A 27,962-nucleotide genomic window follows, 5' to 3' on the forward strand; every position below is an offset into this window, starting at 1 on the left:
CTGACCACAGACCTGACCACAGACCTGACCACAGACCTGACCACAGACCTGACCACAGACCTGACCACAGACAGGCCAGTTTGTTGACTGACTGGGAAACACACTCTCTCTACCTGGTGGTATACCTTGTGCAGCATACCAGGCTACATAAGAACATTCCTGAAATGTTAAACGTGTACAATCCAAGGCATGCACACATACACAGGCAAACTAGCTGACTTACTAATTGCCTATACTAAGCACTACCTTCAGGCTATAAGTGTCCAGGGACATAACATGCAAACACACAGGCAAGTCACTAAAGAAAGGGATTTGAAAGACAACTAGGCCAGCGCGCACACACACCAGCATAGCTGACATAAGCCCACATTCTGAAGCATGGATAATGCTTGGTCTATGTGCTGTCCTCAACATCACGCGAATGAAAGGTGAGAGCACACTTAGTCCTTTTGCTGTCACAGTTCAATACACAAAGCATGCTTGGTTAGCACACTACCTAAAGAAACCACACAGACATAATGTAAACACAATCCATTTGGCCTATGTGCGAGCACACACACACACACACACACACACACACACACACACACACACACACACACACACACACACACACACACACACACACACACACACACACACACACACACACACACACACACACACACACACACACACCCTCTAAACCACTGATTGCACTGTTTAAATGCAGTACAGCTTCCCCTACTTGGAGATAATGGTGTGTTATCAGGCAGCCACAGTAAAAGAGTTCCATGGAGGAATGTCTGTTTGACTAACAGCGTCTTCATTTGAGTGGAGTCCATAAAGACGTGTGTGTGGACGTGTGAACACCTGTGTCAAGGATAACGTTACATTTGTAAGTTCACGTGTACAAATTTATATTTGCGGTTGTTTTTACTAAATATACTGTATTTCAGGAGGTGTGTGTGTTTCATGTATGTGTGTGTGTGTGTGTATGTGTGTATGCTTACTAGTTGCTAAGTGCTCGGTAATCAGTACTGAAGGAGCAGGTGTAGGATGCAGGCTCCAGGCTCCAGTTCACTGACAGTGTTTCAGTACAAAACACCCCTGGGGCAGTCCTGCTCTCCCTACTCTTCCACTCAAAATGACCAGCATTCTACACTGTCATACTGATAGAGCCCCCCTTCCTTCAGGATATACATCCTTAGGTCTGCTGGCTGGGGGGGGTTCTGACATCTCCCAAAATTGGACTACATCCATAAGCTCCACCCCTATGCCATCACTCGCAGGCTGAGACACACACATGCCCCAGGCCCCGCCTCCCTGACCCATATCCTGCTGGACAGCAAGGACCAGCTTCAGTTTACCAAGATTTGTGAGCACTGGCAAAATTAGAAATAACCTCATCCCTCAACCACCAACCATCTCTCCCTCACCATTTAGGTCAAGTTCCTGTTCCTGTAAAAACGCTGTAGCCCATCTCTCCCTGTTGTGGGAGTGGGAGTGTGTTTTTGCTTTCAGAGAGACAGTGCTGTGATAGCTTGCAGTCAGCAGGTTTGTTGGCACAAATCCCACTCTCAGCTCTCAGACCCCCCAGCTCTCAACACCTCCTCATGTGAAAGACAGACTACTGCCTCAGGTTCTCCCTCCCAGAGACAACCACAAACGGATGCATACTTCTGACTTCTGACACATCTCAAATTCTCCTCCTTGATATGCCTTTCCATGGTGAACTACAGTCAATGAACAGTCAATGAACAGAGAGTTCTGGTCCCCCTTACGCACCGAGTCTCACATACACAACCCTTCAACCTCCCCATCCAGGCTTTACCCTCTGGCTCTCTCTGGGTGAAACCTGCCAGACAAAAAAACGAATAGAACAAAACACACATTGTGTGGAGTTCATTGAGGTGTGATGTTTCCTTGCACCCTGCTACACTACTTTACACCTACAAATAGCAATACAGAGTGCTTGTGTCAATTTCCAACTGAAATAGGAGGTGGGGGGGTGGCACAGGCTATAGTCCAGATGTTACCAGAGGGCTGCGTGGCTAGCAAGAGGATTAGTGGAGAAGGAGCCAGCGAGGGGAATGACTGAGATAAGCCCACTTTCTAAGCTTGTACCCTAAACCTCTCCCACAACTGTCCTCTCTGAGAAAGGTCAGTCTGGGGAGCCTGGGCTAGAGAGGAGCGTGGAGATCAACACTACAGACGAGGTAAACAGAGACATACATAGATCTGTAGGAAACTCCACACCAGCACACTGACATAACAGTGGGGTCAAAGCTAACCCTCAGGCTTAGAAAAGAATGTAAATCACACCTCTGAGTCAAGTTCATTACCAATGCCCAGTAGGTGTCATAGCTGTGGTCTAGAGATGTGACAGTCAAAATCAAGGTTAAGCATTTGAACAGCAGCCAAAAGCCGTGTCAACATGTTTCCCACATCCATTGGTACTCATATGTCCAGTTCATTGATGTCTCAACACCAAGATACTTTATTTGCGCCTTGAACACTTCAGGTCTAAAAATATCTTCAAACTCAATTCTAGAGTGTACTGTCCCGTTCAATTTCAAAACCTGGTTTCACAGCTTGTTGACCCAATAGTCACACTTTTCCCCTGCTCTTGTGTCATTTGTGTTTAATTATCCATGTAAAGTCATTTTCCTACTCAACAGAAGCTAAGGCAAGCATGTATATCCCCTGTCGTCTCTAGTCCTTCCCACAGTGCAGACTGCACTGTGCAGTAATGAGAGGCAGATGACCTGCAGTCAGAGGCAGAGCAGCTTCTGAAAGCCCTCCCCAGCACGTGTGGAGCAGGAAGTCACGTGGAGGCCTGGCCACAGGGCGAGAGCTGTCAAACAGCACACTGACACTCCAGCAACTCCACAATGTGGAGGCATGCACTTAGGAACCATGATATATAGACACACACACACAGTCTGGAAATCTGCACGTGCACAGCTGCTCCTGACCCGCAGGCACACACACTACTCAGGGAGACAGTTCCACAAAAACAAGTGGGATCAGCACTAGATCCAGCTATATAGGCACCGTGCAGATCCTGAGGTCCAGATGGAAACACTCAAGTCCAGACCTCTAGTCAGCAGCACAGCCCTGAGAACTGGTCTGCACAAGACACATGCACGTGCACACACACACACACACACACACACACACACACACATATACATACCAGCACTGTGCTACTAGTGTACTAGTGCAGCCCTGGATGGTTGTATTTAGTGGAATCATGTTTGTTAGACTTTGCCGCAAGCTAATGTGAATGAGAATAAATTGCTGTGTACGCAGTGTTTGTGTGTGATTGTGTCTACAGTGTCGAGTCAGAGACGGGTCACTGGAGCAGAGAGCAAGCAGAGGTGGTGGTGCAAAGGTCAGAAGAACACTGTGTCCTCACGCTGTCGTAGCCCAACAACCATTTCTAGGATTCTCACACAGATGTGCATGCACGTGCCTTCTCACATACATTTCTGTTGCTCTGTCTCCCCCTCTACCCTCTCTCCCTCTCAGCACAAAAACACCAGTACCAGCCAAGTCTCCACCCTCTGTTTATCAGAAGCGAGTGAACAGAGAATGTTTATGTCTTTTTCTCCAGCAGTTCAAGTTTCCTCACATATCAGTGTGTATGTGCATGCAATGTGTGCGTGTGTGAGAAACTGTCAACAGCCTTACGTAAATACCTCTGAATTTTAACTGAACCCCATGACATTGAGTTCATCAGTACACAGTCAGCTCAAAGGTAGCATCCAGTTCTATTAAGTAAAACATACTAACCCTCCTCCAGAGAACAACACTGGCTGTGGTCTTCTCAAACAGCCTTATTGACTTTGGAATACAGACATTCTGTGTGGACAAGTAATCGATTGAGTGAATCAACAATATAGGGTAATGTAGTTTAAAGCTGTGACAACAACATGCATGTTGGTCCACTCATTCGACAGTGTATGTGTATCCTCTAAATGTTTGCCTATGTGTGTGCGAGTATGAGGCAATGACTGTGGATAACTCTGCATCCCAGCATGGGACATCCTAGATGGTAAACACCTAGCCATTGGTGTCCCCTGTGCCCCAGCCATACTCTGGTAGTGACAGCAGGCGTGGGCTCACTCAGCACACTACGCATCTGCTGAAACTAATTCAAAAATGCGTCCCCTCATATTTATAGGATGAATTCCACTCATTCATTCAGGTTTCATCGTCACCTCTCTGCTCCCTCCTCTCTCTCCCTCTATTGACATTTCTCTTTCTTCTCACTCTTCCTGCAAGTCTCTCCCTCTCTGCTCCAAGTTCTCACACATCATTATGACTTCATGCTGGAGTCACACAGTGTTATTAGACAGAACTGGGGGTTACAGAAAAAAGAAAAGAGAAACCTCAGTCATACAACGGCAGAGATCATAACCAAGCCAAATGTTTGGTTGTCACAGCCCTGTCTGGCCACTCCCAACCTATTAGCACGATGGGACTGGTTTGCTGGAACAGGACACAAGGATCTAGGGAAGCTGGTGTGGCTGTGCTGAGTCCAAAACGGAACAGAAACCTACAAACGGAAAAAAACAAACCAAGTGAGGGAAAGACCCAGCTCACAGTCAGCTCCAACACCATCAGAAAACAGAACAGAAAGACGAGTCATTCTGGCCTTGCCCAACACATTTCAACAAACAAAACCATGCCCAGACCTCACTTGCTTGATCAAATTAGGAGCCTGACACCAGACTAATGCATTTTACTGGCACTGTTAAGAGTCTAGTTACTTCCATACACCAACACCCTTGATTGCTACACAGCACAGTACTTGTAGATCAATATAACTTGCAAAATTCTTTGATTTAGGTCACTACTGACTCGACTGTGTCTGCCTTACCAAATGGTTTCCAACAACACTAACCAAGGCAAGCATCATTTCCCATCATGTTAGAACAGCGACTACCATTAACGTGCACATGATCAAATCAGCTAGTCTGTGTGTTAGAGTCCCTGTATGTGTGTGTGCTTTCAAAGCACAGTTCAGCTGTGCTTTTTGTGGCTCTGGCACCTCCCAGAGCCACAAAAGCCTCTAATGGGGATGAGGCCTGAAGGTGGAGGGTGTGGAGGGGCTGTTGAAGAGGAGTGGAGCTCCCACGGTAGGCAGAGCACCACACCCCGCTAGGACACCAGCTAAGAGGCCCACGTGTTCGTGTGAGGGCTCAAGAGTTGACGGGCTAAGAGTCTCATCTAATCATGAAGTAACACGACTCTCTGCTTTTATGAGCTGGGGTGTATGTAGGTCAGGGAGTTCACCTATCTTACTTCCCCCCGTTAATTTATAGAAGACATAAGAAATCAAGAGAAAAGGGCATTTGACGTCAGAAGCTTCTGCATAGGAAGAGCAGACTGAATCATGAGTTGCGAAGGACCGGCCAAATGGAGATGGGAGCAAGAGAGCGAGAGAGAACGATATGATCGGCACCCATGTTATTTATCACATCCTGATCCCAAAACTAGCAGTCACGTTCCGGTCACTCTGCTGCTGGGAAGTACTATGGAGATACGTGGAAGGGGCAGCCAGTACTATCTCAGCAGAGCATCATGTGAAGCGTTTACGTGTAAATAACAAGGGTAAGAAAATACTGGGAGGGATACATTTAGCCATCTTCAAGCACCACATAAATCTTACAGTTTTTTAGTAACATGGGAGATGAGAACTCTGGTGCTGCTCAGTGTGTGTGGCAGGCAGTGTGACCTGTCTCAGAGACGTGGGGCTCAGCATGTGTGGCAGGCAGTGTGACCTGTCTCAGAGACGTGGGGCTCAGCATGTGTGGCAGTGTGACCTGCCTCAGAGACGTGGGGCTCAGTGTGTGTGGCAGGCAGTGTGACCTGTCTCAGAGATGTGGGGCTCAGTGTGTGTGGCAGTGTGACCTGCCTCAGGGACGTGGGGCTCAGTGTGTGTGGCAGGCAGTGTGACCTGTCTCAGAGATGTGGGGCTCAGTGTGTGTGGCAGGCAGTGTGACCTGCCTCAGAGACGTGGGGCTCAGTGTGTGTGGCAGGCAGTGTGACCTGTCTCAGAGACGTGGGGCTCAGTGTGTGTGGCAGGCAGTGTGACCTGCCTCAGAGACGTGGGGCTCAGTGTGTGTGGCAGGCAGTGTGACCTGCCTCAGAGACGTGGGGCTCAGTGTGTGTGGCAGGCAGTGTGACCTGCCTCAGAGACGTGGGGCTCAGTGTGTGTGGCAGGCAGTGTGACCTGTCTCAGAGACGTGGGGCTCAGTGTGTGTGGCAGGCAGTGTGACCTGTCTCAGAGACGTGGGGCTCAGTGTGTGTGGCAGGCAGTGTGACCTGCCTCAGAGACGTGGGGCTCAGTGTGTGGCAGTGTGACCTGCCAATGTGTTCAAGCTCCCGATATCTGGGGGGGACAAACTCCACAAAAGTCGAAGTTGACAATGAAAATTGGAAGAATTGGGGAGATGGAGTAGTGTGGGATTATCAATTCAGTGTGTCTGTCTAAACATTTTGTTCTTCATTTTAAGATGTATTTATATACCTTTTTGTTTTATGTTACTTTTATATTAATGTTGTAGGAATCATGGAGAACGGTTTCCTAATGAAAACTGTTGATTTAGAGACTCCCAAGTCGGGATGTGAGCCCTTGTCAAACTGGGCACGTGTCTGTGTGAACGTGCCCGTCTCTCCTCAGTCAGTGTGCATTACAGTGTGTCAATTGTGTATTCCGTATGATTGCTACTGTCTGGATGACTGATCAATGTCATTGTGATATTTAGCAGTAGAACACTCAATGTGACAATGAGGTGTGATCAGGGTGTGCTTGACTATCACTCAAAACGTGGCTGGAGTGTTTCAATGGTCACTGAATCCACTGTGCTACTGGTGTGATATTCCTGTCCAGTCTCGTCAAAGCCAACAGTGATTGCGCGGAACTGCTCCTTCCCTCAGGCTCTCGTGCCCACGTGAGGGGGTCCCCCTCCTCCCAGGACAGGGCTTCGTCTAGACCAGGGCCCCCGTGACAAGCTTACACCCCCTTGAGGCCCTAAATGGTGTAGTCTGAATAATTATAAATGTGGAATTTTGCCTATTAATGTCTGCAATGCAGTGAATAAAACTATAGGACAACAATAATGTACCTGACTGTACAACTGCCCCCCCCCCCCACACACACACACAAAGGACCAATAGCATATTAGGTAGGAGGTCATGATGTTTTGGCTCATTGGTGTGTAATCCTTATCCCATGTTATAATCCTGCAAAGCTCCACATTAATATGAGTCTCTCTGGACTTCTGGCCATGTCTATGAAGAGGAAAATGCATGTGTAGGTATACATATGTATGAGGTAGAGAGTATTTATGTGTGATAGGTGTGTGTGAACTAGGATGTGCATGTGAACGTGAACACTGCTGCAAGTGTTTGTCAGAGAGTGTCTGCCTGCCAGTGTGTGTGAGAGTGAATTAGCGGATGAGAGGGTGAGAGATACTGCAGTTCTCTGCCTGTCCCGGTGCACGTGAAGAGTAGTGCACGTGTTTCTGCAGAGGCGAGTGAACGAGAGCAGTACCCTGCAAGCCAAAACCCTGTCCTCCTCTCTCCTCCCTCCCAGTCTGTCTCTGTCCTCCTCTCTCCTCCCTCCCAGTCTGTCTCTGTCCTCCTCTCTCCTCCCTCCCAGTCTGTCTCTGTCCTCCTCTCTCCCAGTCTGTCTCTGTCCTCCTCTATCCTCTCTCCCAGTCTGTCTCTGTCCTCCTCTCTCCCAGTCTGTCTCTGTCCTCCTCTATCCTCTCTCCCAGTCTGTCTCTGTCCTCCTCTCTCCTCCCTCCCAGTCTGTCTCTGTCCTCCTCTCTCCTCCCTCCCAGTCTGTCTCTGTCCTCCTCTCTCCTCCCTCCCAGTCTGTCTCTGTCCTCCTCTCTCCTCCCTCCCAGTCTGTCCTCCTTTCTCCTCCCTCCCAGTCTGTCTCTGTCCTCCTCCCTCCCAGTCTGTCTCCGTCCTCCTCTCTCCCAGTCTGTCTCTGTCCTCCTCTCTCCTCCCTCCCAGTCTGTCTCCGTCCTCCTCTCTCCTCCCTCCCAGTCTGTCTCTGTCCTCCTCTCTCCTCCCTCCCAGTCTGTCTCTGTCCTCCTCCCTCCCAGTCTGTCTCCGTCCTCCTCTCTCCCAGTCTGTCTCTGTCCTCCTCTCTCCTCCCTCCCAGTCTGTCTCCGTCCTCCTCTCTCCTCCCTCCCAGTCTGTCTCCGTCCTCCTCTCTCCTCCCTCCCAGTCTGTCTCTGTCCTCCTCTCTCCTCCCTCCCAGTCTGTCTCTGTCCTCCTCTCTCCCAGTCTGTCTCTGTCCTCCTCTATCCTCTCTCCCAGTCTGTCTCTGTCCTCCTCTCTCCTCCCTCCCAGTCTGTCTCGGTCCTCCTCTCTCCTCCCTCCCAGTCTGTCTCTGTCCTCCTCTCTCCCAGTCTGTCTCTGTCCTCCTCTCTCCCAGTCTGTCTCTGTCCTCCTCTCTCCTCCCTCCCAGTCTGTCTCCGTCCTCCTCTCTCCTCCCTCCCAGTCTGTCTCCGTCCTCCTCTCTCCTCCCTCCCAGTCTGTCTCTGTCCTCCTCTCTCCTCCCTCCCAGTCTGTCTCTGTCCTCCTCTCTCCCAGTCTGTCTCTGTCCTCCTCTATCCTCTCTCCCAGTCTGTCTCTGTCCTCCTCTCTCCTCCCTCCCAGTCTGTCTCGGTCCTCCTCTCTCCTCCCTCCCAGTCTGTCTCTGTCCTCCTCTCTCCCAGTCTGTCTCTGTCCTCCTCTCTCCCAGTCTGTCTCTGTCCTCCTCCCTCCCAGTCTGTCTCTGTCCTCCTCTCTCCCAGTGTGTCTCTGTCCTCCTCTCCCAGTCTGTCTCTGTCCTCCTCTCCCAGTCTGTCTCTGTCCTCCTCCCTCCCAGTCTGTCTCTGTCCTCCTCTCTCCTCCCTCCCAGTCTGTCTCTGTCCTCCTCTCTCCTCTCTCCCAGTCTGTCTCTGTCCTCCTCTCTCCTCCCTCCCAGTCTGTCTCTGTCCTCCTCTATCCTCTCTCCCAGTCTGTCTCTGTCCTCCTCTCTCCTCTCTCCCAGTCTGTCTCTGTCCTCCTTTCTCCTCCCTCCCAGTCTGTCTCTGTCCTCCCCTCTCCTCCCTCCCAGTCTGTCTCTGTCCTCCTCTCTCCTCCCTCCCAGTCTGTCTCTGTCCTCCTCTCTCCTCCCTCCCAGTCTGTCTCTGTCCTCCTCCCTCCCAGTCTGTCTCTGTCCTCCTCCCTCCCAGTCTGTCTCCGTCCTCCTCTCTCCTCCCTCCCAGTCTGTCTCTGTCCTCCTCTCTCCTCCCTCCCAGTCTGTCTCTGTCCTCTTCCCTCCCAGTCTGTCTCTGTCCTCCTCTCTCCCAGTCTGTCTCTGTCCTCCTCTCCTCCCTCCCAGTCTGTCTCTGTCCTCCTCTCTCCTCCCTCCCAGTCTGTCTCTGTCCTCCTCTCTCCTCCCTCCCAGTCTGTCTCTGTCCTCCTCTCTTCTCCCTCCCAGTCTGTCTCTGTCCTCCTCTCTCCTCCCTCCCAGTCTGTCTCTGTCCTCCTCTCTCCTCCCTCCCAGTCTGTCTCTGTCCTCCTCTCTCCTCCCTCCCAGTCTGTCTCTGTCCTCCTCTCTCCTCCCTCCCAGTCTGTCTCCGTCCTCCTATCTCCTCCCTCCCAGTCTGTCTCCGTCCTCCTCTCTCCTCCCTCCCAGTGTGTCTCTGTCCTCCTCTCTCCTCTCTCCCAGTGTCTCTGTCCTCCTCTCTCCTCCCTCCCAGTCTGTCTCCGTCCATCCCTCTCTCCATCCTTCTGCTTCTATTACCCATCTGTCCTTTTCTGACACTCACACAGCTTTCTCACGCCCCTCTCAGTCCAGATCCCTCCATCTTTCTCTCCTCATACTAATCCTTCCCTCAAAATCTACTTCTGTTAGTTTCAGTGCTCAGTTCAGTGCAGAGATGTTTTTGGTATTATCCTTCTCTCCATCCAGTCTTTTTTGACCTGGTTCTACTTGCTTCACCCTCGTAATGTGTGGACATACACACACACACTTCATGTCATCCATTTCGAACCCCCCTGCATGTCACTTTCCCCTCTCTGTGTCGTCGTGACAACATCGAGCCTCATCACTTACCTCTTTCACCCGCACTCGCCCCCGTCCTTCCTCCTCACACTCTCACATCAAGCCTCTCTGCGGCAGCGTGGAATTTTACAGAGCTATGCAGTGCCTGGGCTGGGAGAGCGAGGGAGAGACGTAGAGAGGGAGGGAGGGAAGGTGAGGATGGCTGCTACCTGACACAGAGCACAGATAACCTGAGCCAGTCTACTAAAGGACATGACACCTCACGCCACACACAGTGGAAAAACACCAGATAGACAGACAGGACAGAGAAGCCCTGTAGAACTGCAGAGAAACCCTCTATTTCTGGACATTCCCCATTACATTTCTTTATTCTTAGTTCAATCTAAAAGCTGCCCACGCACATCTATCCTACGCACTTGCAGATGCTATGAGTAGAGTAGACAATCATGACAGCTCAAATGGTACCCAGTCTGTTTGCATCCATTGAAGAAATGGATGAAAGGTAAGCAAGAGGAAACTACAGTATGTGAAGCGAAGCCCAAAACTTTTATTAACAATCCCATCTATTGATCTGACTGACCTGACTGTTTCCTAACTAGGAGACATTAGCACAGTAGTGAGCTCATCAACTAGGAAGGTCAGTGTACAGCCTTGAATTTAGGCAAGAAGAGCCTCTATTCCCTCTCAAAGAATTTGATCCCCTCTCAAATTCCCTCTCGAGAAACCAGAGCCTTTGTTACAACTCGGAAACAAAGGGTGTCTCAAACCTATAAATACTATAAAATACTGATAAAAAACCTTTGAATAGAGTGAAGGAACTCTGCCCACATGACAGGCTGTGGTCCACGCCAGTCAACTGCACTACATCTGTGCTTGGTAGCCTCCAACCAGGGTTCTCATTCTATTTCAATCAATAACAGGCAGCTGGCAGTAGGTCACCTATAAAACCCAGCTAATTAGCACGTGGCGTGATGTGTTTTCCAGCTGTAAATCAAGGACATGATTTGTTCAACCCTGACTGATGCTGTTGGGGGGAGGGGGAGGGTCCGACTGCGGTGGGGTCTTTGTGTATGGTAAGGTGATGATTCAAGTGGTCTGCAGATTGCAGGCATGCCCAACAGAGGATCTACCAGGTGGCAGGAAGCTGCTCAGTTTGAGCCTGCCAGGATGAAGGAGGTGGCGATATCTGAATATGCATATGCCACTCCTGAAAGATAAAGGCTGTTGCTGATGGTGCTGTCTGATGTTCCTGTACTCCTAGTCTGCAGTTCTGAAGTGGAGGTGGTAATTTGGAAATGATGTCACAAGTGGTGGAGATGAGTAAGCCAGTTGAGGAAAGTGTACAACGTGATAGTCATAGTGTGTGTGAGTGTGTTGTTGAGGTTATTTAATGTGCCGATGAGGTTAGGTTTATGCTGCAGTACAGCGGAGGGAGGCTGGTGATTGTCTAGCCTAAAGGACAAGTGTGTGTGCGTGCCATGGGTCGATGGCCTGCGTCAGCAGTGGTGTGCAGGCACTGCAGAGGCTCCAGCACTACTGAACACATTTCACACGTCACTGCTGACAGTCACTCTGGCTGTGTCATACCACACAGACAGGTTCTTACATCTACCTAGCTACACTACACAATTACTGAACATGAACAAGCACTCATACATCCTATATAAAACAGAAATATGTAACAAATATGTATTCTGGCATCACAATTCAAACAGATTCAAGGAAAATGTTTTTCCATAAACTTGTAAAACACCAGTGTCAAATAAAGGGGCAGGGCTGTGATGGATCTGTCCTGTTAACACCCCCGTATCAGACCAGCCTTGACCAGGTGAGGCCTGGGGAGAGGGAGACCGGGAGATGGGGAGGCCCAGGGGGGCCTGAGGGGAAAGTATAAAGGACAACCATGTCGAAAGCATTGGGGAGGCCATGCTGCAAACCCCAGTCATTCCTTCACTAGATCCCTCCATCATTCCTGACCCTATTTGCATCACTCTCTTTCCAGACGGGCGCCAAGGCATATCACCCCCGACTGGACTGGCCCTCGGACCTGGGCCAGGGATGTGTCAGGCTGGACCAGCCCTCGGACCTGGGCCAAGGATGTGTCAGGCTGGACCGGCCCCCGTGTCCTCTCCTGCAACCACCCAACCCAATAAAACAGACAACAAAAACTTGGCAGCATGCACATTGTGGGAATATACGTACATGGAAGGGTTAGGTGAACAGGGGTGTTTGCAGTTTGCTCCCATACAAGTGCAGGGCACAAGTAGCAGTCTATGTGCACTATACTGTGGCTAAGGACCCTTTAAAGATAATGCAGTCTTCAGTCTCTGACTATGTAGATCTTATGTACTATTCCACTGGTTGTGTAATTCTGACCCTGCGCACAGCATTACTAAATCCCTATGATTAAGCCAGAGATGGAACAAAAGTGAGACTGAGAGGGAAAAGTGGCCAGGCGTAGGCAGAGAGAGAGGGACAGAGGCAGAGAGAGAGGGACAGAGGCAGAGAGAGGGACAGAGGCAGAGAGAGAGGGACGGAGGCAGAGAGAGGGACAGAGGCAGAGAGAGGGACAGAGGCAGAGAGAGGGACAGAGGCAGAGAGAGGGACAGAGGCAGAGAGAGGGACAGAGGCAGAGAGAGGGACAGAGGCAGCGAGAGGGACAGAGGCAGAAAGAGAGAGGGACAGAGGCAGAGAGAGAGAGGGACGGAGGCAGAGAGAGAGGGACAGAGGCAGAGAGAGGGACAGAGGCAGAAAGAGAGAGGGACAGAGGCAGAAAGAGAGAGGGACAGAGGCAGAAAGAGAGAGGGACGGAGGCAGAGAGAGAGAGAGGGACGGAGGCAGAGAGAGAGAGAGGGACGGAGGCAGAGAGAGAGGGACGGAGGCAGAGAGAGAGGGACGGAGGCAGAGAGAGAGGGACGGAGGCAGAGAGAGAGGGACGGAGGCAGGTGGTTGGCTGCCAGGGAGAAGCAGGCATTTGGCCCAGTCTCCCAGAGAACAATGAGGACATCAGAGAGAGGACGGATTAGCCTCAGAACACACACACACACTTGTGCAAACACGCAAATACACACACTTACTCTTGCAAACGGGAACACAGACAACCACACCTCGGTTACAACACTAAAGAGGTCAAACCAAGGCTGTTGGCAACAAGACAGCCATTACAAGCTTTTCTCAAAAGACCAATGTGATGACATTATCTCTGCAACTAAATAGCCAATTATCAATGACACGAAGACTTGGCTTAGACTTAGCTTAGACTTAGCTTCCTCAGCTCCTCTCTCGGGCTATACCGTACCAGAGGGGGAAAGGAAACTTATTCAGCTGTATCTGGAACAGTCCTCCCAGGACACAGCTATTTTAACTAACAGAAGAACTTGAAATTAGAACAAAAACCTCAACCCAGAAAGTCTGAGGCTGATTGAATGGAGGGAGAGGGAGGAGATAACCTTCAGTGAGGAGAGCCAAAAATAGCTTGAGTGTTTAATAGGAGGGAAAGAATGAGGTAAATTAGAGCCTGTGCCAGAGAATGAAAGGACAAGCTGACTTCAAGATAACATCTTAAATATAACTCAGAGAGAGAGAGAGAGAGAGAGAGACAGAGAGAGAGAGAGAGAGAGAGAGAGAGAGAGAGAGAGAGACAGAGAGAGAGAGAAAATATAAAAAGGTTAAAATTGTAATAATAATTTAGTTCTTTCTTTTCATATCCTCCCCTCAGTCAGCCAGCTCAGACCAACTCTTTGTTCTAATAATAAACTGCAGTCTCCATGGCAAAGGTCTTGCAGGTTAGAACATAATACTGTCCTCTGACCCCTGACCATCTCAAACATTTATCTCTTCGCAATTAGGGCACCATCAGCAAGACTATGTCCAGATCAAAGTTTGTGGTCAGTACTACGGAGGTGCCCAGAGTAAGAAGAGATGTTTCCTGCTACGGCTTGTATCAGATGACCAAGGCTCACATTCAGAGGGACTGAAAGCCCCTACCTGACATAACGAGTGAGACTGAGACCCATGCTGTTTTAAACTAGGTCACTTTCTCCATTTCCACTTTCACTATCCACCTCCCTCTCCAGCCTCTCTCTCTCTTTCACTACGCATCCCTCGCACCACCACCCCTCCACTCTCTATAACCAATATGCACTCAAAGCCTGGCCTCAGGATGTGTCAACATCCACCAGAACATTCAGTACACACAGTGGACGTCTCTATACGTAGCATGAACAGTGCATGCAAAGTGTGGCGTGTGCTGTTTGAGTCGTCTACCTGACGGCCTTTCCTATGGTCTGTGAGTGTACAATGTGTGTATGTGAGTACTTGGCCATTCATGTCCTACGGTTTGTATCATAGATCCTATGGGTAAAACCATGACTTCTGTGCAGCTTATTGTAACTAAGAAGAGAAAACATCAATGACATAACTCCCTTGAGACAGGGTCATGGCACCTGCTTGGTTGCCCAGATACTGGGCCTTTGCTTACGTATGAGACACATATAATGATCTGCTGCTAACTGGTTACAGCAGCCCAGCCTCCAACTGACCACCCACTGAGTAGGAGAAGCAAGACTGCAGAGCTCCAAACACAACTCACACAAGACCATCCAATAACAGGTATGGGTATGGTACATTATTGCCATAACTGGCTTTAAAGAGAAATATTAAGTCATAGGTAGGGTTCTACTTAATTTCAATGAGATGTGTTTTTTGTGCATGGGAATGGTTGTACTGATCGTCATAGAAACTCCAGTCTATTCAAGAAAAGCAGGTGGTCAAATGTTTCATTAAGGCTCTTCCTCTTCATTATAACTCAGTCGAACATTGTGTTCAAAGACAAACATGGGAAAGTGATGATATAAGTGTTCGGATGCAACATCAATGGCATTTGTATCACAAACAACCCAGCCCAGCAAGGACAAGGAATTGTAGCACATTTTGTCCATCGTGTTTCAAAAGCCAATGATGTTATAGTGCCAAGGTCATTCTCCAAAACAGAAGGCCACAAATACGTTTCATCCCAGCCAGGGTTGCCAATAAAAATGTTGGGCTCCATGAACAGATTGTAATTTGGGCTCCCCCGCCCTCCCGTTTTCAGTATGACAGGTTTTTCATTCAACAGATGTCCAAGCTCTTCACAGTGCCCTGGGTACAGTAATCATTTCCACTCTTTGCCCTACTTTGAATGCCCCCTGATCCCAGCAACTTTAGACTGAAGAAAAGGATATACACATCTTAAAATCATCTCCATAGAAGAAACCCAAACTAACAGCACTGATGGAGGATCCATTTCCTGTTTGGAGGCAGTCAGGGTCCTTCTGAGGTACCTGGAAACTCTGCACGTGACCCCAGTGTGTGAGAAAACCTTTCCTCACCCCTATCTAGCTTCCCATTCCGGGCTTGTCACCTCAAAAGGTGTCTTTATAGCGCAAGACATTCTACACCTGCTACTGACACTGGATACCACATCCATTTTCGATGACTGGCCAACGGGAGGATCACAGAGAACAGAAGACAGCGTTTGCTCTCCTGCATACACACACATTTTCGATGGCCATCTCAATAACTAAGTTCAATTGGACAATTACGGTAGTCGTCAAAAGGTATATTCCACGGATATGACAAATCCTAACACTGGTTCATACAACTTGCTTACTTATAACCTTGCTTGCAAATATTTTCATTCACAAATCAAAAAGGTTGTACTAAGCCTTAGTTCCTTTCTGTTCAGTACGTATGTACAGCAAGCTAAAAACGTCTCCCTGAAATCCAAAATCTACCAATAAGTGTGCAACCATCTGACGACAGACACCACCTCGAGATCACCCACCAGACATACTACACGTGGGGACATGCATGTGCCTACTTTAAGCTTTAACTGTAGTCAGTAACATTAACTAGACTTTCAGATAATGATTTATCCAAGACAATGAACTCGCTGGTTGATAATTTGTAACACATTTAGCTCTTTACATACCGTTTCATTGAGCCGAAATGTATCAACATGCACACGTGTGCAGTCGCCCACGTGTTCCTCAATATGTGGGCGGGAATAACTAATATTAGTCATGCATTGGTCAACAAGACAGTGAGAAACTCCAATTCGATTGGACACAGGCCTTTTTATGGATTTTGTGACGGGTCTCATAGATAAACTTTTCTCTAATTTGAAAGGTTATTTATCATTTACCCGTGCAGGTGTCAGGTTATTCATTGTCCAAAACATCTCAAAAACGTAAACTGTCTTCGGAAGGGATTAGGCAATCTCTCATATGTACTTAGGAATCTCTCATGATAAGATCTGTTTTCTGCGGCTGCAGTTATGGCTTCTAAAAACATGCTATTGGCACATTTAGAAAATAAGACAAACACGTGAGTGAGAGGGGGCCTGGAGAATTAATGGATCGAAAAAGAGTGAATTTAGAAAGACAGGATTTGTATCCACTCCACTCTATCTGGAGAGTTCCACAAATGAAAAAGTATAAACATGTTCTTTGCAAGAGATGAAAAAAATGTAATCCTCAATCTTTTTTAGTTTTTTGTGTGCGTGCGGACGTGCATGTGTCTTTAGTGGTGGTAACTTTTCTATCTACTTCAAATTAAATTGCCTCCTGTTATGTAAGTTCATAGTTAACCCAAAATGTGGAGGCACAATAGACTAGTCACTAGACTACCGACACTTGAGTCTTGACGTCTTGACGAGTGTACACTATCTCTGTGTGTGTGCTATATGTTTGAATGTGCTCTATGTATGTGTGCTTCTTCTGCATGTGTTCTAGGTGCCTACAGAACGCTCACGTGCACACCCATGCATGTACAAGTCACACAACACATGTGTCCCTTCCCCCTTGTGGCTTGCCTTTGTTCCTTTGAACAGCTGTTTTTCTTCTCGTGCCTCCTAGTTTATTTTGATCGGTTTCTCCTTCCCTCCTGCTATCTGCTGGAGGGTATGGTGGGCCTGTGTAAACTCATCAGAGCCAGGGAGCACACAGCGTTGTTCCTAAGTAAACACACAGAGGCAAAATAAAGGCTCAGGACCACACCTACAGAGATGTGGCCGGCTCACCTGCTACTTACCCCTGCCACTAACCACTGTCTGCACAGGTAGCTGTCATAGAGGCTAAGGTCACCTTTAAACAGTCAATGACACATATTGACCCCATAATCTTTTTCATCCGTTTCCAACCTACCGCACGACACTCCTTCCTCTAAGTTCTCTGAATCAGCATGTAGTTTGTATGTATGTGGTACTTACTGTGGTACAGTAAGTTGTGGTCAGCTAAAGGTTGGTCTGGTCTTCGTACACTTGTTATTATATGTCATCAGGGGACTTAGTGGAGTCTCCACCACTTCAGACACGTCCTTTAGATGTTGAGAGGGATTTATGAGTTTCTGCTGTGTCAGCTCTCTAACACCCCAGTTCTGAATCCCCTCACACTCTGATCAGGGGGGTCACATGGCTGAGCGGGTAGGGAGTCGGGCTATTAATGAGAAGTTTGCCAGTTCGATTCCCGGCTGTGCAAAAATGACGTTGTGTCCTTGGGCAAGGCACTTCACCCTACGTACTTTGGGGGGAATGTCCCTGTACTTACTGTAAGTCGCTCTGGATAAGAGCGTCTGGTAAATGATGAAATGTAAATGATCACTCAGCACACAGACAGGGAGCCACAACAGAACACATCTGCAGGGGGCCCAGGTCCATGGCAACAGTAACCGCTGACAACAAACAGCAGTGAGCTCTTGTGCCTGAACACTTGAGGTTCCTCATTCCCAGCTCTAAATATAAAGCTTTGCCACACACAGGTCAATAGAGGCTGATGGCCTGATATAGACAACTTGGTCATGCTCAATCCCCTGAACATGTTTACTACCTCTGTGGCATGCTACTCAGTAACTCTGGTTACAACACCCCTCCAAGTCTTCTACACATCAGAGATAGGGAAAGGGGTCATTCAGGCCCTGTATGAGGACACCACAGCTAAAGCCTAAGAATATACTACTCTGAGCACTGCTAGACAATTGCCAATCAGCGCAGCTTCCTGCCACTGGGCATAGCTCTGACCCAGACCACATCTGTGGTTTCAAGTGTGTTATTTATGACCCTAGTTGGGCAACAGATTCATGTGCCAGGAGGTTTGTTCCTGTTCCTCCTGGCATAGCCTTGGAGATATTTCAAAGAATGTCAATCAGTGCTTTCAGAGCTAGTTTGGCAATTCTGTGCCTTAGCCCTGGTTAGCTTTGAGCTTTTTCTTTAGCCTCTGTTTCCTACTAGCTTTATTTGACTCATGTTATAATAGACTCACCATGGAAGTCGTGACATTTGCTTGGCTTGCCTTGATTCAGGTCGCAGTAATGAAGAGAGCAAGCACAGTCCTCTGCTGCATCCGGCTCCTCACAAGCGGCTCCACCTTTTAGACAAACACGCTTCACAGGCTGTACGTACGCTTGAAAGTCAAACTAACATGTCATGCAGAACTGACACATTGGAGTTTATGAATTCTATACCAACCCCAGTTATGACGTTTACCCAGTTATCACTCTGGTATAGCATTATGTTTTGTATTATCTGAGGGAGAGTCAAAAGTCTTTGTTCACATGTCATGTTTGACAAAAAATGACACATACAATACATCATTGAAGGTTAGAACAAAGACATCAGCAAACCAGTGTCAAACTAAAGTCAAAAAATAACTTAAAGACATTAATGTTTTAATAGAAATAGGATAACTGTATTATGAAAAACAATAGGTCTTGTTCTGAACTGTTCAGTAAAATTTAGGTACTGACTGACATTTACACCTACTGACTGAATGGTGTTTCTGAAAGCTGTTACTGTGCTGCATACAATAAATTGAACTGTTGAAACCACATCTTCTGACCTATGACCAAATACTAAATGTCAAAAGCAAGATAGAATTATTGCGTTCTAAACAAAACCACAATCCAGTGAAATTCTCAAAGAACTTCCATGACAACTTATCCAATGTGTGATTCTCAGTTTATCACATTTCAGTGCTGCCCCAGTAGATTTTGTCGAGTGAAGCAAGTATTGCAGTGATCAAAGAATACATACAGTTTATCTTTGATATGACATTGATTAAACAACAACACAATCCACCCCTGCTGCTCTGTGTGTCTCTCTCTGTGTGTGTGTGTGTGTGTGTGTGTGTGTGTAGGCAATATGTGTCTCCAAATCAAACAATGAGGTGATTCATCCAGCTCCAGACAAACGACAAATAGCTCACATTCTGTTCCCTACTGCCTGATGCTGGTCATTCAGGAGTGGGCTGACTTGCTGTGTTGTTTGACTTCATATCTGTCTAAGGCCAAACATCATCATGTTGACTGACATAATGGAACATTCTGCTGTGTTGAACGGTGGCACTGGTCAAAGCTTACAAATATGCAATGTCTGTCTGTCTGACTCTCACTCTCTCTATCAATAGCTCATCTTTCTCAAATTTCTCTCTTCTCTTTCACCCATGAAGTTTCAGAATGATTTTCAGTTCTAGAATATCAATTCTGTCTGAGTCATGTGTGATTGTGTTACAGTAAGTTCAGGGGAATCTGTAAAGGTGGTCTGTATTTAATCCACCAGCAACGTCTTGTATAAAATTAATTGATGTTCTTGTTGTTGATTCTTGTGCTTTTAGGGATGTAGTCATGACATCAAAACACTCAGGACTTTCTCAAGTCTGGAACGGACTGCTTGTGTCCTGCTGCACTCTTTCCTCACCAGGGAGCCAGTCTGGATCATTTCTGTTTGGCAGAGAGCACATGTAGGGCTAATGACAGCTCATGGGACAACCAATTATACTGTGTGTATGTACCTGTATGTGTGTGTGACAGAAATAGCTTTTGTGTGCAAAAGTTTGAGTCTGTTTTACTGTAGATACAAATTTGATGTGTATGTGTTTAATTCTCTTTTAGTCCCATCTTTCTGTCATATTGTGTATGCATACTGTTCAATATGCAAGTCAGCAATTTGTCAGGTAATTGTACTCTGAGTTATTCTTGGAAAAAGAGAAACCACAGAACAGACAAAGGTGGCGAGGAACGAGGAGGAACACGGAAGTGAGGCCTGTTTGGGCGTCAGCTGAATCATAACAATGTTACAGTAATTTTGTCCTTGAAACTCTTTTTCTGTAACTGACTCCAAACAGGACTACGTGCAGCCGTTTGAATCCATTCAGAATAGTACAAAACCGTGCTTGACAATCAACTAACAGTTTGGTGAACATACCCTGAAAAACAGGTCCTGGCCCGTACAAGATATGTTATCTGGTCAATCATTAGCTTGTCTACTAAAATGTACTGAGCCCTTGTCACACTTGTGTCTGATGTCACAGAGAGTGTTAATGAACCTCATTTACTTGGATCATAATATCCATGTATGTAGGCATTCAGACTTCAGAGGCATTCAGGGGAAACTTGGAAAAGTAGTAGGCAAAAGTAGTATACAGTATGGACTATAAATATGGGTTCATCTGCACTCAGAAATGAACAAATACACACATTAACATTAACAACTCCCCATCATGTGTGTTACATTATCCATGTCCTTCTAGCACAAACAACCTCAAGACCGGAGAAAAGATTAAACTGACAAACTAACAAATATGGCACTAGTCAATACATGAAGGCATTGAACTAGAGCGAGCCAAACTGTACTGTATAACCAAGAGATGTAACCTTGAGATGGTTACATAACCAGACCACAGAAGCAGTGTGTGTGTGGGGGGGGGGGGGCTCTGGAGTGTTTGAGGAATGATGGGGGAATGATGAGGGCATGGACATTGTCTGTTTTCAGGAACTGTTACGTAAGAGTGTTTGGCTAGTGTGTATCAACAACCATGTGTAAACTTCAAGAGCCCTCTGAGCATACCTTCACCTTTCTGAAATGACAGTCAGATGCCCTCACACTCTTTTAGCTCCTTCTTCTTTTTTTAGCTCTTTTTAGTAAACAAGACAAGGCGGGGATAAACTATAAACAAAATATTTCAGACACAGAAACCAATACAAAATATATGAGGGACTTTTGTTTGGTCTGGTATAAATTCATTCATGTGGAGTGTGCACCAAGCCTGCATATATAAAAATTAAATATACAATAAAATATAAGTTGCTGTTATTTACAATATAAAATTACTGCAACTTATATTGTATTGTATTGTATATTTAATTTGTATTCTATTCCACTTAGTATTGCTAGTTTGTGTACCCTTAGTATATAGTAAGACCACATATTTAAATGTAGTGCAACTACTTTCTGTACTGAACCAGCCACCAGGCTAATTTCATTGAGCTCTGACGTATGCAGTCCATACTCCTCTTAATTTTATTTTTCTAACAAACAACGGTATTCAACTGTATGCTACATGGTTATTTCAATTAGTTTCGAATGTCCTCAGGTGAATAAACAAACTTAAGCAGTAGATAAATAGTCGTACATTGCCCCCTTGTGGAATGTTGTGAGTAAAGCTTATTTGTCCTTTTTTATATAATCAAAATTAATCAGAATTAGAATGGGCTATCTTCACCGTGAAGATTCACACAAACAAGGAATATTCTGTGGCAGGATAGTGTATACGACAAACATACAAATAGTATGTACAATAGTAGAAAACTGTAATAATCTGATACAGGGTGTAAAACGCCTTGCTAATTTTGTTTTATAAATGCTTCGCATATAGGTTATGCAGAATAATGACAGATTAATTGAGTTTAATATGTAGGCACTGTAAAAGTACGAAAACGTCATTAAGGCGACTGAGGCCTGAGGCCTGTGATGATCCCCACAAAAAAGGCATGCTGCCGAAACCCGGGATCGAACCAGGGACCTTTAGATCTTCAGTCTAACGCTCTCCCAACTGAGCTATTTCGGCGCCATGTACTGTAGTTGAATAGTTATTTATTTATTATTATTATATAATCAATGGCTACTAATTGGCTACAAGTCTTTTTCTGGCGACTACAAACAGGGCGAATTCTTCCAACTGATCACGCACAAGACAAGGTTAAGGGCTAAATTATTCAGAATGTGTATCTAATGTGGAGGAAATCGTTTTGAGAAATAACCTCTGGAAGCAGGCTTAAACTTTTTTTTACAAATTACATGACACTGTGAACTCTCTGGGTTACTTTAAAGTTAATGCTCTTGATTTTTGTAATCATTTTAATTCGGTTCTTAATCATATTCATGTACAGGCTACATGCATAATTGAATAGCCTACTTTGTCCTCTACACACACTTGGGGTCAAAGCCAGTATCTGACAGCTGAGTCAGGAGACCAGCTGGCAGCTGCACGAAGCAAGCAAAATCTTTAATGACAGTGTAGAAAGGGCCTTTTGTAAGAAATGTAAAGGTAGTTTGAATGTAAAAAAAAAACAGCAATTCATTTTCCCAAACTAGAAACACTGTCCCAGCACTGTAGTTAACGTTTCCAGAGTCTGGCAATAAAAAAAACACACTCAATGAATGATAATTTCTTTATTTTCTTGGGAAATAGGCTACGGGCCATATGGAAGAATTATGATAATATTTTAGCGTAGTGGATTATTTGTAATGACTGATAAACAAGGTGTGTTGAAATAACATATACATAATTTCCCAGATAGTCTAACAGTAGAGTCTTCCTGCCTTGTCGGTTCCTCATTCACCACAGCAGTAATACCAGGACTATAGTAATACTGCAGCAATTGTGGGGGTGGTAGTTTGGCTCTCAAACTCGTTCCATCTGCATTATCTTCCAATTTTATTGTCAGTGTTTTTTTATTTTCTTCCTGTGGGCTGCAGTGTTGCTCTTGATACTTATTTATCCTTCCCTGCTCTTACCTCATCTCTCCCTCCTTACCTGTCCTCTAATCTCCTCTCTCTCTGTTGCTTTGGCGTCTTTCTCTTCTCCCTCCATCTCTATTTTCTCCTGCCTCTCTTCCTATCTCTACTGCTCCTCTCTCTCTCTCTTCTGGCTGATCTTTCCCTCTCCCATTCTCATTTCTGTTTCCCCCAAGGTGACTTTCCTTCCTCCACAGGCATTGCAGATGTTTTCCATTGTTCTGGAAAGCCTGAGAGTGGAAAAGAGATGAGAGAGACAGGGAACAAAGGGTGAGGAAGGGTGGAATGTCAGAAGACAGGGAGAAGAGGATGAGGAGGGAAAAGGAGGGAACTGATGAGATTAACAGGAGGATACAAATTAGATTACTAACAGCACATTCTTTGGTGTAATCAAATCAGTATCATACACATGCACTTGTGAACACACATATATACCTATACAGCAGATACATACAGTGTATACAAACACACACACGTCTGTTAGTGACAAAATATGTTATTTTTTATTGAAGAAATTCCCACAATTTGAGTTCTATAAAACATGTCTTCTTGAAATTGAATCCTCATTGGTATGTCTGATTAGCACTGTTGTGACACCAGAGAGGGGCATGAGGACACACAGATGAGAGGAGGGTGAGCAAACAACAGTCAGCAGTAAATACTGTAAGAATCTGGAACAGAGTTGCTAAATTTAGGGATCAGAGAGAGAATGAGAGCAGAAGCAAAGTATGTAAAAGGGAGATGTGAGTCGAGGGTCGTGAGGGAGAGAGGGAGCGTTATGCCCACGGGGGAAAAAGGGATTAAAGATGCCCCCAGAAGAACAGATCTGGTTGTTGCTTAGAGCCAGGAGAATAACATTATATCAGACTGTGATTAAAATGTTTGGAGGTTTTGACAGGGCTAGTCATATGCAGTATAATTGGGCTTACGAAATAAAACTTGGCAAATGTGATGTAGAACCATATTTAAAAGGGTTGTATGCAATCCAGGCAAACTCTTTTTCCAAGGCCAAACCGATTCCTGTGGCTAAAAGAGGTTGTTCTGAATATACTTACGTGAACAGTCGCAAGGATGTATTATACTGCTTTAACCTTCCCACATGGCAAGAGTGCTTCTAAATTGGATGTGAGCTCACCCATTCTCTCTCTGCATTATTCTATGATGTTACTTGTCAATGGTTGTTCATGATTAATAGAGTTGCCCCATGCAGTTAAAAGGTTGCTATTTGAACGCAACTAATTAGTGACTATCTTTTTACGGTTCTTCTGGTGATATAGCATAACCAGATGGAAGCTAGATTGATGTCAAACATGGTGGGGTTTCAGTTGATCGTTTTTCATCAGGCGACATGTTTCATCTCATTGCTTGGGTGTGGAGTGTGTGTGTGTTGGTTTGTGTCGGTGTGTACTCTCAAAAATACTAAGAAAATCATAGATTCATCAATTTCTTTAATACAGACTTTGTTCTTCTCTATTAAGAAATACAATTTTAGTGACACAATAGAAATCATGTACAATACTATCTCTATTCACATGGTCATAAATGTACAGAACAGAACACACATACATTAACACAAATACATTAAGTGTGATCTCTTCATATGTCCCACCCACTCAGGATTCTGGCCAGCAGATGATTGTGACCAAACAACTCAATTCTTCAACTCAAACCCTCCATAGCTGGATATTTCAATATTTACATCCCTGATAAAATGTACATATATAAATACACAGGATGTCTCTTCTTCTGGCTGGCTCCAACTGGTTAAGAGGAGCAGTGGATGTAGCCCAAAGCCCCCATAGCTCATCCAGGAGGCCATCGTCTAAACAAAGTGTTTCTAATAAACATGTAGAGTAACATTATGATTCTATATCTAACACCAACTCTACTGACTAGATGAGGGCTGGCGTGGCGGTACAGAGATAGAAAGCCCTGAGGAGGAGGCTGACAGAGATAGAAAAGAAACAGGACTTCTCCAGAACAGCTGCATGGTGCCAGCCCTGTGTAACTCTGGAGCTTCTCATGGTCCACAGTGCTGCCCTCCACACTGCCCTCCAATAGACTCTACACACTTACAAAGTCGCAATGTTCTGTCCTGTATGTTTAACACTGACATTGAAAAGCGACCTGTTGTTTACTGTAAAACGTTGTCTTGTGTTAAAATTGCTGATTGCATGCCCCACTTATGGATAGTTGGAGGGACTGATGCTAAATATTGCCCTTTGATGACCTCAGTAAAATTGAAGAGAGATATCAGTATATCCATACTGTAATATTCACATAGTTACAGTTGCGCCATATGATTTGTTTGTTGACCATGTCGATTAATACGACATGACAAAGCTAACTGCCTACAATCAACAGATGTTGTCACCCATAGCTTTAGCAATCCAGGCTAACAACAAACCAATTCTTAGTTTACATCCAATGAGGCTCAATCATTCCTTGAGATTTATTGCACATTATACCACACACACACGCGCATGCACGCACACACGCACACTTACGCACACACACTCTTGCTTATATTTTTATTATGCTTATTCTTGTAAAACCAACACAACATTCAGCACCATCTCCACTGAGTACCAACAAATAACTGAATTAAGGCATGACTAATCAAACTATACAGACTTGACAGTGATTCTCACTGAGAATAATTGGTGTGCTGGGTCAGTAGGTCTTATGTGCTTTCACAGAGGATGACTAATACTACATTAACTATGTGCATTTAGGATATGTGTATGTGTGTGTGTATGCACATGGGCATGAAAGTGTATTTATTTGTGTTTTGCAAAGATGTGGTGTTTTAAGTGTGGTAGCAGTAATATCACCTATTGCCAGTAGGCCATGCAATGGAGATGGCGGTGGCGATCTTGCTGCGCTGGGCTACTAATTAGAGGCTGTATGTTGAGAGCAGCCTCTAATTGGAGCCCTGGGCCGACCTGCTTTTCCAACTATCTGCATGGAAAGAGAGATGACAACCATGGCTCCTGTGACCGTTGTAAACGAAATGCTTCGATCACTGAATATCTCACTCTTATGACTCAACACACACTCACTCTCATTAACACTCAACCCACACACACACACACACACAACACACACAAACAGCCTCACTCCCTCACTGCCTCCGTGAGGCATCGGTCTGTGGCATCGCTGGCCTCCACCCGCGGCTTGCGTGCCTTCCTCTGCCCCCCCCTCCACCCAGGAGTTGTGGATGACAGTCCCCCCGCTTGGCGCTGGGTCCACCTGCAGCATAGACACCACCCTCTTCTTGACCCGGGTCTTCAGCGCACGGCGCAGCTTCTGCCTGGTGAAGGCGTAGAGTAGGGGATGGAAGATGGTGGTGCCGTAGGCCATGGCCAGAAAGCAGAGGCGCACGCGGACCAGGCCATCACTGGGGCCCAGCGCCAGGATCAGCACGTTGACGGCCGACAGGGGAGCCCAGCAGCCCAGGAAGGAGGAGATGATGATGAGGGACATCTTGAAGACCCGCCGCTGGCGCTCCCGCCGGTCCCGATGGCGCCTCACCGCCCGCCTCAGGGCAATAATGGCTGACACTGATGCTTGAACACCCAAGGAGGCCGGTGGCTGGGGCTGGGGCTGGGCCTGGGCCTGGGGTGGGGAAGTGGTCTGGGTCTGAGGGACCACGGTTGGGTCTTGGTCTGGGGTCTGCGGGGCAGGGGTGGCGGGGGTGGTAGCCACAGGCGTGGTGGCAGCGGTGGTGATACCTGTAGCCCCGCTGTCAGAAGTGACCTGGGTGATGATGGACAGGGGCGGGGGTGAGGCAGGTGTGGGGATGAGGGGGGCGTGGGTGAGGTGCTGAGTTTGGCTGGAGGAGGCCGTCTCTGCGGCGGTGGTTCCCAGACTCAGGTCCTTCCTCTTCCGCCGTCGCCGCCTCACCCTGCAGCCTGAGTCTTTGGAGCGTCCGGCCACCCCGCCACGCATCATGTGGGTGCCGATGCGGATGTTGAGGGCCTGCAGGATACGGGAGTAAGTAAACAACATGACGGCCACTGCTATGAAGAAGCAGGGCACCTGGAGCAGAAGGTGGTAGTACATGGCCATGCCCGTGTGGTAGCCCTGCCCGCCCGCGCACAGCAGAGTCCGGTTCTGCCACTCCAGCGGCAGGTGGCCTGACGACTTGAAGGAGGAGGACGAGAGGATGGAGGACAGAGAGGGGGAGGGGGAGGAAAGAAGCGTGGGGACCAGTCTGGTGGGCAGACCCGTCGTCGTAGTGCTGTCCCCCTCTGTGGTCTCTCCTCCCTCGTTCCCTCCCTCCTCCTCCTCCACCCCTGAGGAAAAGAAGTCTCCTTCCAGGAAGGGCAGGAAAAAGACGGCGAGCGACAGCGCCCACACAGCCGCCAGCAGCAGCGCCGCACGTCGCGGCGTAAGCAGGCGGGTGGCAGGCCGCACCGAGATGTCGTAGCGGTCCAGGCTGATGACCAACACGTTGACGGCTGTAGCTACACTGGTGAAGGTCACACAGGCCTCATGGAAGCAGCACAGCGTGGCTAGACCCTCCCCACCTCCCTCACTAGGCAGTAGGATAATGGCCACGGTCAGCGGCAAACACAGCACACACACCAGAATATCCAGCACGTGAAGGTTGACCGTGACCAGGTTGCTGACCGAGTCGACCAGGTTGGACTGGGCGCAGTAGAGGACCAACACGGTGAGGTTGCTGCTGAAGCCCAGCACCAGCTCCAGCATGAGCACAGTGGTCAGCGACACCTGAAAACCCAGGGGATACGGTGCGCTCCATTCTGGTTCCAACCCACCCACACCCCCTCCCTCCAGGAGGCCGGCCCCCTGCCCGTCGCTGGTCTCCAGGAGGTCGCTGTAGCCTTCGGTCTCCATGGACACAGCGAGACTCTTTCATACATATCAACGGCGATCGCCTCGCCAGCCCATGCTCCGCGCTCTCTCGCTTTGGCCAGGCACTGAAGACAGCTCTTAAAATGACTGACAGGTTCCGTTCTTTCTCTAAGATTCTGTGGAGAGAAAGGGAGAGACAAGGCAATTCTAGTTAAAGTTCAACTTTGTCTGTATTGTAAGTCTTTAAATAGCCCTCCCTCAGCCCTCAGT

At 47.1% G+C, this 27,962-nt stretch overlaps 1 protein-coding gene, 1 long non-coding RNA gene and 1 other non-coding gene across 3 annotated transcripts; 1 reads left to right on the top strand and 2 right to left on the bottom strand.

Annotated features, from left to right (window-relative positions):
* The first annotated feature begins 14,572 nt into the window (after window positions 1–14,572).
* LOC146272878 (uncharacterized) lies at window positions 14,573–20,654 on the top strand. The gene is made up of 2 exons (XR_014766656.1): window positions 14,573–14,653; window positions 19,690–20,654. It is a non-coding gene; the product is annotated as an uncharacterized LOC146272878 (long non-coding RNA).
* Window positions 20,655–21,848: 1,194 nt separating this feature from the next.
* trnaf-gaa (transfer RNA phenylalanine (anticodon GAA)) lies at window positions 21,849–21,921 on the bottom strand. The gene has a single exon. It is a non-coding gene; the product is annotated as a tRNA-Phe (tRNA).
* Window positions 21,922–25,987: 4,066 nt separating this feature from the next.
* LOC146272880 (G-protein coupled receptor 22) lies at window positions 25,988–27,734 on the bottom strand. The gene is given in 2 exon segments (XM_084705487.1): window positions 25,988–26,072; window positions 26,074–27,734. Coding segments are annotated over 2 exon segments (1,746 nt in total).
* Between the last annotated feature and the right edge of the window lie 228 nt (window positions 27,735–27,962).

Source organism: Hypomesus nipponensis, chromosome 9, assembly GCF_054491055.1.
Source record: "Hypomesus nipponensis isolate SF chromosome 9, ASM5449105v1, whole genome shotgun sequence".
NCBI classification, from domain to species: domain Eukaryota; kingdom Metazoa; phylum Chordata; class Actinopteri; order Osmeriformes; family Osmeridae; genus Hypomesus; species Hypomesus nipponensis.